Below are 12494 nucleotides of genomic sequence, written 5' to 3'. Positions count from 1 at the left end.
TGTTCATTGAATTCTAATGTTATGTACTGTTATCGCCTATTCTATAGTCCACGAACAAAACATTTTTCTTTAAGCTCACCAATTATTACTACAAAACTATAAACTACATATTCATTTCTTAGAGAAATTTTTTTGTGAACTGAACAGAATGAAACAGAAATTTCATTGGCGAACGCAGATGGCGCCTTCCGGCGTCTTTATGGGTTGGAGCTGAAGCCGAAGTGACTGTGGAAGTAGAACGTGTTGCAGGGAGAAGATCTCCGTCCATATCATGGAAATGTGCGGATCGCTACGCAAATTTATCAAGGCACAGTTTTAATCATAAGCACGCACATGGCAAAATAAAAATACACAGCCCAGGATACTGTCATTTTGGTTTAAATACCTTTTATAGCAGAACTGTACAATTCACATGCTTTTATTGTATTTGGCACTTCAATTAGATTTTTGTTTAAACAAATTATTCAGCTATTAATGCGTTGCTGTCCGTTTCTTCCACAACTTCGCGATCAGGTACTTCACTGGTCTTTCTTAATCATTCAATGAAAGGCTGTTGTGACACTCTCTCACGTGTAATTATAAAACATTTTTATCGGCACGTTTTAACTGTCCTTCTTTACAGTTGATATTCGGTTGCCTAAATTTAACTCCATCCTATGGTTTTCTTTTGCGAATGAACACTTAAAGTTTAACCTGCGTTTTAAACGCAAATGCATAACAAACCCGGAAACAGTCACCGAACCCCATAACTTACTTTTAACATCACCAGCACTGGTATTTCTTTATAAGAAAAGCCAACGTGGACTCAAAACGCATTACAGGATGTGTGCAACATCTCACACACAATTAAACATAAAAAAGTGCAACAATTTCTTGCTCATGAGCAGTACCGATATACCGGGAGGGGACACTCGTTTTCAAAGCCACATAAAACAGACAACAGTCGGCAGTAGAAACACATGTAAACCCAACGGGAATACATTCTGCACGCGGTGGTCACTGCCTCTCCACAATTCACTGGGTGGAGATCAGGTTGACAATCATGCTGATAATGCGCGAGCCCCGGGGGCAGCTGCACAGGTCCATGCTGGGGTTCCTTATCTTGTCCTCCAGCAGTTGGTCCAGCTCCCAGCGTAGCTCCTTCACAAGCTCAGCTACCTGCACCAGGGACAATCACCGAGTGTGAGTGCGCACGAGTTAGTGCACATGCCTGGCACATGTGTGAGTGCACATACCTAGGAGAGTGCACGTGTGTTAGTGTGTCCTGAAGTGCATGTGTCAGTCTATTTGAGTGTGTGCCTTGCAAATATACTGACATCCAGAGTATTCTTTACCTCGATAGGACTTTAAAGTATTTGTGTTTACTGAATATGTATAGTTATTGACTAGTGTTGTCAAAAACACAGGCAGCTCTCAACTTGTGCAAGTCCAGACTTAGGCGAGAAACATCTGAGATGCAGAATTTCAGATAATGCACTTTTATGTCAATTGCAGCATGTCCGTCGAGCTGGTAATGTGCTGAATATTATAACCAGGTATGTACTGGTTTAAGGTTGAGAAATATCAGCATTTTCATATGAATTCCAGCAGGCATGTGCAGCTTGGCGAGGCCGGGAGGCACCTGGTGCGACGCGGCGGCGAAGCGGATCCAGCCGTCGTCCAGGGACACGACGAACTCCCCCCTGAGCAGCTCGATGCTGACCTGCCCTCCGCCGAACAGCACCAGTGCGTACACAGACACCATGCTGCAGTCACGGATGAACACGCGGCTGGTTTTCACCTTCTCGTGGTACACCAGGTAGGGACTGTCGTAGTGCCGGACCTGGGGGCATGGAAGGCGGTAACGGCTCAGTCACTCCCACCGACACCTTCGCCGCTCTGCGACATCCGTAACGCTTCTTCATCGTACAGGAATCCACAATGAATATTTATGTGCTATATTTATACATTAAGAACAGGGCTCATTAATTATCATGTAGGAAAAATACTAACAGATGATACTGGGATGTCCTCAGATTGCTACTGTTCTGGTGAATGGCTTGGCTTGGCTGGTAGCTCGTGTGCAAATTTCAGCAGATCAGTTACAAGACCAGTAGATGAGCAGACAGTGGGGCAAAATTTTGTTGTCATTCTGTGTGGCTTCTCAGTATTATGGAATTATTACATATTATGTAATAATATGCATTTATGTAGCATATGATTTTATACAAAGTGACATGCAATTGAAAAGGGAGGGTCAGACAGTCCCTGGAGCCAATAGGGTTACGCGTCTTACTCAAAGCCCAGCGATGACATCACACTGGCGACCTTCTGACCTCAGGCACAGTGCATCTAACCTGCCGAGCCACACAGTGCCCTTATATTGCAGCGCTGATAAGCCCTCCCTAGGGTAATGCTGACCGCGTAGTTAATGGAGGAGGGGTGGATGTGTACGCAGCCATCGGTCTTGGTCACAAAGCGCAGCTCCTCTGCCTTCGGCTGCATCTTCATGGCCCCCTTGCTCGTCAGCTTGTACTTCCCCTGCGGCGCCCTCACCTGGAGAAGTAGGGAATAGCAGTGGACACCGCGGAGGTCAGTACCGATGAGGTGTCTGATCACATCCCAGACGCTAAGATGTGCTCCTGTTTGCATCGTGGCGAGATGTCGCCTTCCATTAAAGGCCAGCTTGCCCTGATGTTCCCTCAGTCACTGCTCACCTGGACCACGTTGGGGTAAAGAGCTGCACAGAGGATGGCAGATATCAGCTTGATGTTGTCAGAGTTCAGGTTGGCCTGGGAGGAGATAAGGTGGACAAGCTAGGTAGAGAGTGGGACCTGCAACTCGCACTAATCTCGAATCTGACAGCCTGCATCGGTTTGTAAGTCTGCTGTGGGGATCAGCTGACGTTCAGCATCTTGTACCCAAAGCTGCACTGAAGGGATGCTGTGACATGAATCGCTGGCCACAGTGATGTTACCTCAAACCCTGTGCCCTCCAGGATGCCGTCTGTTCCCCGGGAGGTCAAGCGCTCTATGTCTCTGGCCTTCAGCTCCTCCTTCACGAAGCCGATGTCCGACAGCAGCTCGGCAAACTGCCTCTTCAGACTGGCGATCTCCTGGGGGGAGGTGCCCAGTTATAACTACCATCACAAAAAACCACATCATCTCAGAATGTGAAGCCACTTATGTATGAACCATATTTCTCCTGCTTTCGTAACTACGGCAGTCAACACCAGGGTAAGTGAAGCACCCTTCGACATGCAGGGACGTATACAGGAGAACGAGACCACAAGGGCACTGAAGGCTGAATGGCTGCTGGAGTACTCCTTCCCTGTCACTCATTGGCTAATCATCAGATTGGTCCCCCTGTACGAATTATGGCCCCTTCTACGCCTCCCACCTTTAAAAACAAAAATCATAGAATTTCCCCAGCTACCCTGACAGATTCTGCCCACCCCGCCCTTACAGAGGTGCCTTACTTGCAGAACTCTCGCAGACAGGAAGTTCTCCCTGCAGAAGTGGAATCCAGCTTGGTTGCCCTTCTTTGCAGCAGCACACCAGCCCTATGCACAATGTAACATTAGGGAATCCCCCCCATCCCATCTGCTGCTGGTTTAAATATTGCCATTTAGATTCTGATAAAGTTATGCAGTGTACATTTAAAGAATTCTACGGTACCAATGATAATGGCAAACATTTGTAGATATACTTTTGCTGCGTTTTCTTTCAACCCATCAAAAGCATCCACCATGACCAGCAGCACCCGCATGTCATGATGCAGTGCATTATGGCCCAGGGCTGCACCTTGTACGCCTGCAGCAAGGCCAGATGGTCGCTGTTGGCCACGGCGAAGGACTGCTTCATCTGCTTGGCTTCCTCCCTCTTGTCCCACGGAGAGACCTGCACACAGGATGAGCTAAGGGCAGTTTGGCCAACAGAATCAACCTGACTTTTTTTTTTTTGGGGAAGGGGGGGGGATAATAATTCATTCCTATTCTATAAAACGTGTGTATTACCATACTCATAATGAATATGTCATTTACCGCAAAAAGATCCTTGACTTCTCTAGAAAAAACACATTTATCCAGCCACCGTGTAATTTACAAAAATATACATGCAGAATTTAAATAATGCTGAATTTATTTTATATACATTTACTTAGCTGACAGCTTCATCCAAAGCGATGTACAATTGATAAGGCAGGGTCAGGTGGTCCCTGGACCAATTGGAGTTAAGGGCCTCGCTCAGGGCCCCAATGGTGACATCGCACTGCTGACCATGGGATTTAAACTGACGACCAAGCGTACAGCATTCGAACCCACTCACAAAGGGGGACTTGAAGGCCAGGCTGGCGGCGATAGTGAGCGCTGGGTCTAGGCAGCGGAAGATGGCGCCGAAGAGCATGAGCTTGCCGATGCGCACGTCCACGGGCAGGCAGGCCAGGTGGTAGCCCAGCGGCGTCAGCTTCTCCTCGGGCGTCAGGGCGCCCAGGTCCTGCAGCCGCTGCTTCGCCGCGTCCAGGCCCCCCGGCAGCGGCGGCTCGATCAGACGCGAGAAGACATCCTCCAGGGGGCGCTCCGCGAACACGTCCAGCACTTTGATCCTGCGGCGGAAAGCGTGCGACGCGCAAAGGCGTCTTAAGAGGTGCGCGGCTGCTGCCCTTGCTCTCCGACCGCTGAACGCAAATTAACGGCAAGTGTGTCGTGAGGTGAACTGCACAGTGGCTGATGTTTATGACATTTATGACCTTCATGCGACCTTCACGGGGAAGTGACAGGTCCTACAGGAAGTGCCGGTGCGGGTGGGCGGGGCTTCACCTGAGGCAGAGCCGCTCTAGTGGGATCCGCTGGATCTCCGGGATCTGCTGCTCTGCCAGCTGGTGCTTGAGGCAGTGGCTGGTGAAGAGGTGGAAGCAGACGCCTGAAGCGACACGGCCGGCTCTGCCCTTCCTCTGAAGCGCGTTGGCGCGGGACACCCACAAGTCCTCCAGACTCTCCATGCTCTTGCTGGCGTCATACCTAGAGATGGGGGGGGGGGGGAGGTGGTGGTGGAAAGAGCAGGGTGGGTCGTCTGGGTGGAAAAAAAAAGCAATGGCATGAGGAGAGAGGGGTGAAGCTCACCTCTTCTCCTTCATCTTGCCCGAGTCGACCACGTAGACCACGTCATCGATGGTGACAGACGTCTCGGCGATGTTGGTGGAGATGATGATCTTGGTCACGCCCTTGGGGGGACGGCTGAACACAGCCTGCTGCTCCTCGTTTGTCAGTGAGGAGTGCAGCGGGTACACGACGCATCTGCCGGGGGGGGGGGGGGTGGGGGGGGAATCAGACAAAAAGGCTTCAACGGCCCAACAGAAATGTCGTGCAAGGGACAAGCAACCTACACCCTATATATGTACCAGCATATAAACCAAGCAAAGAGATTGATTCATTATTATTAATGAAGTCCATTATTATTGGGCCTGTTCCTACCAAGAATAAGTCACTGACAACAGTATCAGTGAAAATTCAGGAGTAGGGATACAGGATGTAGATCTTCAACCCAAGAATCTGCCCTTCAAGGCTCTACTCAAAGTCGCGGCTCCTACGTACCGCTTATCCTTCCGGTTGTTGAACAGCCTGTTGGACTGCAACTGCTCGTACAACATCTTGATCTCACTCAGGCCTGGCATAAACACCAGGATAGCTCCTGGGCGGGGAAGGTGACAGTGAACGACACGCGGTGGGCCCACACTGACTAGAAGGTGCCACCAAAATAGCATGCTTTGCTTCATACTGCATCCTTCTGAAAGGCTGAGCTCCAGTTCAGCCTCAACCAGATCCATCAAGAAAGCACACGTCCATGTGAGTGATCTCACCTGGTAGGCTGTCAGGGTCTAACATGGTGGGAGGTTATGGTCTCACCTGGTGGGTAGTTATGTTGCCCATCCACTATCCACTCCAGCAGGCACTCTACCAGGTCCATGTTGATCTTGTCGAGATCCATGGAGGCTAGGGTCTTCAGCACAGACTTCTGGGTGTCTGTTGCCGACACGCATTGATCACGTCAGCAGATCCACACAGAGTTATGAAAATAAACCGATAGGTAAAATAGGCAAATTATACTCCTATGACAACATGCCAATTTCCTTCAAATCCTCCAGTTTCAGTCCCTCGATCGCAACCTTAATAACATTATATAAAAATAATACGGCTATAAATAATTTCAGGGTGGACAGGTATACAAACTGTTCTCATAAATGCATTTCAAAGCATCGCTGTTCACTGGCAAGTGTCATATTTACAGGAGACCATCCTGTCTGCAAGAAGCCAGCGCTCCTGTAATGTCAGAGGATCTGGTCCAAAAATACAGCCGAGTATTTTTACTCGAACAAGTCAGGTTAAATGCTTTGGATCAAGGGACTTGGAGCAAAGTCCTTCATGCGACTGGATCCGACAACCTTCCTGCTACGAGTCGGTGTTCTCGTCCGCCCCCCCGCCTGCAGCCCTGCGGTGTTCTCGTCCGCCCCCCCGCCTGCAGCCCTGCGGTGTCCTCCCGCCCACGCCCTCTCTCTCACTTTGATTGATTTACATGCCAAACACAAAGTCACGAGCGCTTCACCTTTGTATCTGACCGCGAGTTCCTGCAGGTTCAGCTGCTGGTCAGGGACGGAGTCCTTGACAAAGTCCTTCTTCTGGAAGGACATGAAGGACCACATGTCGTCTCCAAGCTGGTCCACTGGGTTCCCGCTACTGGTCTTCCTGCCAGATTGAGGTCCTGGCTTCCCAGACCGTGCGTACGGGCTGCCGTCTTCCATGACATACCTGCGTATTCGGAGACGCCAACCCCCTTGTGGTCAACAACGACCCCCTCGCCACATTGCACCCATGCTCAGAATACATTCTGCCCTGGGAGTTTCACCTGGTCATGGCAATGGCATCCTCCAGGAAGAACTGGTCGACGGGGAATGTGCGACCTGCAAACCAGAAGCGGCACCAGTCAGACCGAGGGCCCACAACTCAGCTGTTACAAATAAAGGGCGTCAAGCTGGGCTTCAGCCCCAACACAAAGTGGTGTGTGTGCTGCTTCTAAACATCAGCAACCCTACCACCATACCACTGGTGTAATCAGTGCAATTTGAGGGGAACACTTAGTACTATTGATTGATGGATGGATACTTCATTAATCCCCAGAAGAAAACTATTCCCAAGCCCTTCTCTAAAATTAAGCACCATAAGAAGTAAAAAAAAAGTTCACTACCACCTTTAATAAGTGCAGCACACAAAGGGATTCAATCAGGCATATTTGACTATATTGGGGATGAGAAGAAAATTCATTAAATTGGCTCCATGAGGTCTGTAATTAAGAGAAGCAATCAAGGAGAGCCTAGATGGTAAATGGCCTGTTTGGATCCTTGTATACCCCTGTGTGATCAGAGGCAGGAGAGAAAAGGGCTTATGGGAGACGCGGTGACCCAGGAAAGCGAGGCTCCCAGCACGGTCGCAGCCCTGACCTGGGATGTGGACCGTCTCAGAGCCACAGAAGTACTGGGAGAAGAGGTCAGCGTTGAGCGTGGCGCTCATCAGGATGACCTTCAGGTCCGGCCGCTGGGCCATCACATCCTTCAGGACCAGCAGCAGGAAGTCACTGACAGCGAAGGAAGTGAGGTCATCACTCACACTGAGCATTAGTCGGGAACAGAGGCGGAGTCGGGCAAGCAGCCTACCTCTCCTCCGTGCGCTCGTGCACCTCATCCACGATGACATGGGTCACCCCTCCCAGTTCGGGCTCCCCCTCCAGCCTCCGGAGCAGGACCCCCGTGGTGCAGTACAGCAGCCGGGTCAGCGAGGACTGGCAGGGGGAGGGGGGAGGACAAATAGAGGATCGGTAAGAATTATGGGATTACTGCTTGTTGGTGACAACTGCGAATCTAATACTGTTCGAGTAGCTAAGAGGATTCTGTGACGTAGGGTCCATATGTCATAAGAAAAGAATCACCATTAATGGATCCTTTAAACGGTCTTATTGATCTCTAAAGTCGGAGATCGAAGTTATTAAAAACATTCTATGCAAGGCCGCTACAGGCCACTAACTGACACAGAAGTCATGCTCCGTTTCAGTACAAGAGGCCTCGCTGCACTAGTGCGCGATGGGACGTGGACGGTACCAACCCGGACGGTCTCCAGGCGGATCTGGTAGCCCACGGAGTTGCCGAGGCGCTCGGCGCGCTCCTGTGCCACGCGCTCGGCCACGGAGATAGCGGAGATGCGGCGCGGCTGCGTGCAGATGATGTTGGCCACCCGGTGTAGGGGCCCCTTCAGGCTGTCGTCCAGGATGAACTGCGGGATCTGGGTGGTCTTGCCACACCTGAGCACCACAAGTCATGACGAATGCACGGTCAACGGCTAAGCTAGCGCAGCCATGGGGGCCGGCCTTTAGAAAAAAAAATGATTTGGGGGAGGTCCTTACCCAGTCATTCCGCTCACGACCAACACCTGACATTTCTTCAGCCGACACAGAACCCGCTCCTTCTCCTGCCAAGCTGGGAGGTTCTGCCTCTCCTGGAGCATTGAGAGATAGCGCCTGGAGGACTGAAAGGGAAGCAACAGCGCCACCAAGAGAGTGGCAGGGGAAATGTCGACCATTTTGAGAAGCTGTGAGATCAAACGCACAGAATAACACAGGAAATGATCCTTTGGAACCGCGATATGGGATAAGTGCTGAAAGTAACTGGACTTGCTTTTAAGAATACTGAAATGGTATTGTGGTTTGTTTTGAAATTCTGTGATCTCAAATTAATTTCAAATGAACAGCTGCACACTAATGTTGATTTTCACTAATTCCACCGATATAACTGTACGGGGCGATAAACAGTTTCAAAGAAATCTTTTACAATGTTTCGGCCCCAATATTTCACCCTCCAACTAATGTCTTATAGAAAACACAACAGAAAGTTTTGGGACACCATCACAAAGAAATGTGAAATTATACCTAGCACTGGGGAGGGGGCCGGGGGGGGCAGCACAGGCTCCACATTTTTGCTCTTGCCCAGGTCCCGGTAGGGGCTGGGATGACGCCAAAACGTGGCCCATCTAGGGGTCCTGAGGACCCAGTTGGGAAATACTGCCACGGAGTATATTACCAAAGTCCTTGCATGTAGTATACATTATATTCACAGTGGTAATGTCCCCTAAAGCACCAAACTGAGGTCAAAACGCATAAAAATCTTGGGGGAGGGAAGGATGTTTTGAGGCCTCACCTGTTTGGTCCGAAACTGCCGGCACAGCTTGGCATTATCCTGCTGGAGGGCCTCCTTTCTGGCTGCGTATTTCTCCGTCAGCTTCTTCCTCAGCTTGACGTAGCTCTCCTTCTCCATGGGCACCTCCTGCACCTCGTCCTCCTGCTCCTGCTCCTCTTGCTCTTCTGGTAACTGTCCAAGACCTCCGTCTCTGAACCTCTGATCTAAGATCTCCGTCTCTGGACCATAAACACATGATACAGCACCTCCACTGAGCTCTGTATTCACAGATTTCCTACTTTACTATGAAAAATATTAACATATCAATCATATTAATATCGTGCAAAGTCTTCGTTACAGGAGGAACTCACCTTCCAGATGCTTGCTGCATATGCTGTTAGTGCTGCCAGCTTCCATTTTGCTTGTGGTGCCCCTTGCGGCCTTGGGCCTCAGGGGGGCGCTAGGTGGCATCACCACAGGGAGGGGAGAGCTGTATTTGTGATGGGAGGCCGCCAGCAGCTCCATGATCCTGGCCTCGTCCTCAAAGCAGGTGATAAGCGTGTAGACTGCCGGCTCGCCAGACTGGGCAGAAGCCAGAGCCTCGCCATAGAGGTACTCTGTGACCTGAAGCCGGCCGGCCGAGCTAATCTTCTCGTCATTGGTGCTGAAGGCCACCAGGGCCGCCTGAAAGGGGTAGCGGTTGTCTTTGGGAAAGCGAACCTCCAGCTCGTATTCAGGGGGAGAGCAGCTGCTGAAACCCGGACGACTCGGCCCCGCTGGGTCCGCGGGCTGTTTCAGGTCCGAGGGAACCTGGTGCTTGAATTTGCACTTTTCGCCGAACCTGCACCCTGCTCCCTTCAGGTAGAACCTGCAGACATCCTTCAAGTTGACTGAGGCTAACTTCTGCGCGGTGCTGTCCTGGACGCCCTCCAAAGGCTTGGAGAAGAGGTGCGGGTCCAGGGAGACGGTCCACACACTGTTGACGATGCGTTCTGTGAAGCGCTCCCCGAAGATGGCCGCAAGTGCCAATGCCTCCTCCTGCCTCTGGGCAACGCACTCATCCATGGGGATGCTCTGTAGGCCCTCGGGGATGGAAGCACTGGGCCCATATCGCTCTGAGAAAACCTGCAGGAGCAGCTGCTCCAGGGTGGCCCCCACCTCGCCAGTCCCGGCTTCCAGTGCTCGCTTGCCACGCTCTCTATCGAAACCATACCTGCAGCGACAAAATCATCAGCACCTGCGCCTTTGCTTGGTGTTTTAATGCATCTACTGACTCAGCGCTGTGGTTAGCAAATTCATCACCATTGGTTTGCCTTGTACAGACAGGTGATATGTTTCGCTGTGCATACCCCAAGCCTATAACGCTTCAAAAGAATGACGGATGACCATCGCCGGTTAACCCTTTCCTGACATCACTAGTTAGTAACAAAAGGTGGATCTCGCTAAGCTCCATTCCAATGACTCATGACAATACCTGCACAGTTTCCCAACAGCAAAAAGAGAGACTGTCGGCTCAGAGACACGACTCCCCTCCTCAGTTTCTGCTTCCAATGAAGGATCCGAAGGACTTTCCGCTCTCTCCATCAGCTCATCATGAGTCTCCCAGTACTGTCCGTCCTCACGGTAGTCTAGTTCATCATACTCTTCTTCCGCTTCCTCCTCGGGTTCAGAACCTGACTCTCTGAAGAAGGAGGAGCATAAAATCAGCTTTGTAACAGAGAGAAAAAGCAGGTCTGAAGCAACATGCTTCGCAACCTTGACCAAAAGACAGGCCAGAGAAAATGGCTGAAGGTCTCTGAAGCACGACTTACTCGTCAGGGTCCTCGAAGTCCTGAGTCTGCAGCTCTCGCAGCAGCTCCTTCACCAGCGCCTGATTCTCTGAGGTCATGTGGATCCTCTGCAGAGGCATCTGCGATAGGTCAGGCCCGGGCCGACCGCTCTCGTCGGTCCGCCTCATCCTGGGACGCTCACTCAGGAGGGACTTTGGCACGCCCATCCCAGTGCCCCTGCTCCTTCCCCTGCCTCCCTTTCCTACTCCTCCTCTTCCTCGGCCAGTATTGGCACTCCACATTCCTCCATGATTGTTTCTACAGACCAAGAAGAAATAAAAGTAAAAATGTGCGTGGAGCAAAGACGACGGTACACAACATATACAGTCAATCCATAATATTCCATAATTGTTCCTACTTGTTTGATCGGCCGGAGCAGAAGTCAAGGCTAAAGTCTTCGCCATCATCCCAGCCACTGCTGGCTCCCTTCTTGCTGCCGCCTCCTCCCCTACCACCTCCACGGGGTTTGTTGAAACGGCTCCCTCCACGGTTTGGCTTCCCTCTCCTTCTCCCACTCATTCCTGCCTCCACTCTTCTCTGAACAAAACATCTATTAGTTTACACGCTTAATGCCATATGTAAACAAATATACAGAAAATCTAATTGATTACAACTTTGTCCTTTTCACTTCCTTCCAGCACAAAGCTTGAATATGGAATCTTATGAATCGATCTTTAAATCCTGAAATCATGGATTCTCACTATTAATATTATGTCATACATATTCAAATGACAAAGTTTTAACAGTAACAACGATAATAATAGGCTTAATTTTAAAACGACTCCAGCACGCAGTATCCTTTATTTTGTTTTGTGGTATAATTGTTGTAAAATAGCTAGCTATAACCCCGACAAAGCATATAACCGTTTGTGTAACGTCATGGAAATATTTGCACAGGGAGTCGAGGTGTTTTTTTGCGCAGGTACAAAAAAGAAACTTGTTCACAATCTTACATAAATATAAGATCGTGAAGTCGTCGCTTAAGTTAGCAGATCAGTCGGAACTGGAGCTCGCAGCCAAATAGCGGATGATAAAGTAAACGATCCTACCACATATCCACTACCATTACTTCACGCAACGCTCGTTTTAATATAAAGAATGTTACCGGAGCAGAAACAACACATGGGTCGTAAAAATATTATTTTTCTAACCTTAGAAGCCCCACTTTTTTTGCCGGCACATCGGCATGTTTCTCATTGGCTCCACTTGCCAAAGGTTAAAGGTTTTACTTCCTGTTATGTGTAGTAGGTTGTCGTCATGGTGATGGTTTGTGACGTTGTTGTTAGCCCATAAGCTAGGTAGCTTGCTAAAAGTACGCGTTATGCAATTAATGTGTTCCCTATAATATATGCCGATTGGTTAAAAATGGTTTGAATGTAATGTACTTGAACAACGTTTTAATATTGTTCAGTTGGTTAATGTTGATATTACTGTGACGTTCGTCTTTGTTTGACAAATTCTATAATAAAT

General features: G+C 49.8%; 1 protein-coding gene across 3 annotated transcripts; it reads right to left on the bottom strand.

Annotated features, from left to right (window-relative positions):
• Nucleotides 1-367: 367 nt before the first annotated feature.
• dhx57 (DEAH (Asp-Glu-Ala-Asp/His) box polypeptide 57) lies at nucleotides 368-12253 on the bottom strand. 3 transcript variants are annotated; one of them, XM_049006893.1, is made up of 24 exons: nucleotides 12176-12253; nucleotides 11383-11561; nucleotides 11007-11282; nucleotides 10670-10876; nucleotides 9567-10408; nucleotides 9217-9434; nucleotides 8427-8548; nucleotides 8129-8324; nucleotides 7684-7808; nucleotides 7471-7604; nucleotides 6879-6933; nucleotides 6579-6781; nucleotides 5882-5998; nucleotides 5570-5666; nucleotides 5099-5272; nucleotides 4796-4996; nucleotides 4305-4581; nucleotides 3783-3878; nucleotides 3458-3541; nucleotides 2957-3094; nucleotides 2697-2771; nucleotides 2401-2535; nucleotides 1622-1822; nucleotides 368-1158 (listed from the first exon to the last, which is right to left on the bottom strand). In XM_049006893.1, the coding sequence occupies exons 2-24, from the start codon at nucleotides 11541-11543 to the stop codon at nucleotides 1015-1017; spliced, it is 4278 nt and encodes a 1425-aa protein (XP_048862850.1). In that variant the 5' UTR covers nucleotides 11544-11561; nucleotides 12176-12253; the 3' UTR covers nucleotides 368-1014. The 3 variants fall into 3 exon arrangements, with proteins under 3 accessions (XP_048862850.1, XP_048862851.1, XP_048862852.1); XM_049006894.1 differs by having other exon boundaries at nucleotides 11383-11556; nucleotides 12176-12224; XM_049006895.1 differs by lacking the exon at nucleotides 12176-12253 and adding an exon at nucleotides 11978-12160 and having other exon boundaries at nucleotides 11383-11556.
• Nucleotides 12254-12494: the final 241 nt, after the last annotated feature.

This window comes from Brienomyrus brachyistius, chromosome 3 (genome assembly GCF_023856365.1).
Source record: "Brienomyrus brachyistius isolate T26 chromosome 3, BBRACH_0.4, whole genome shotgun sequence".
Taxonomy (NCBI): domain Eukaryota; kingdom Metazoa; phylum Chordata; class Actinopteri; order Osteoglossiformes; family Mormyridae; genus Brienomyrus; species Brienomyrus brachyistius.
This window is presented reverse-complemented; position numbering and strand designations above follow the sequence as displayed.

Excerpts from the sequence above, each read along its gene's own strand:
- dhx57 (XM_049006893.1), bottom strand. The coding sequence starts at position 11,543 with ATGAGTGGGAGAAGGAGAGGGAAGCCAAACCGTGGAGGGAGCCGTTTC. Across the intron at positions 4,997-5,098 it reads GGCAAGATGAAGGAGAAGAG|GTATGACGCCAGCAAGAGCA; the intron begins GTGAGCTTCACC and ends CCCCATCTCTAG. Across the intron at positions 3,542-3,782 it reads CCTTGCTGCAGGCGTACAAG|GGCTGGTGTGCTGCTGCAAA; the intron begins GTGCAGCCCTGG and ends CATTGTGCATAG.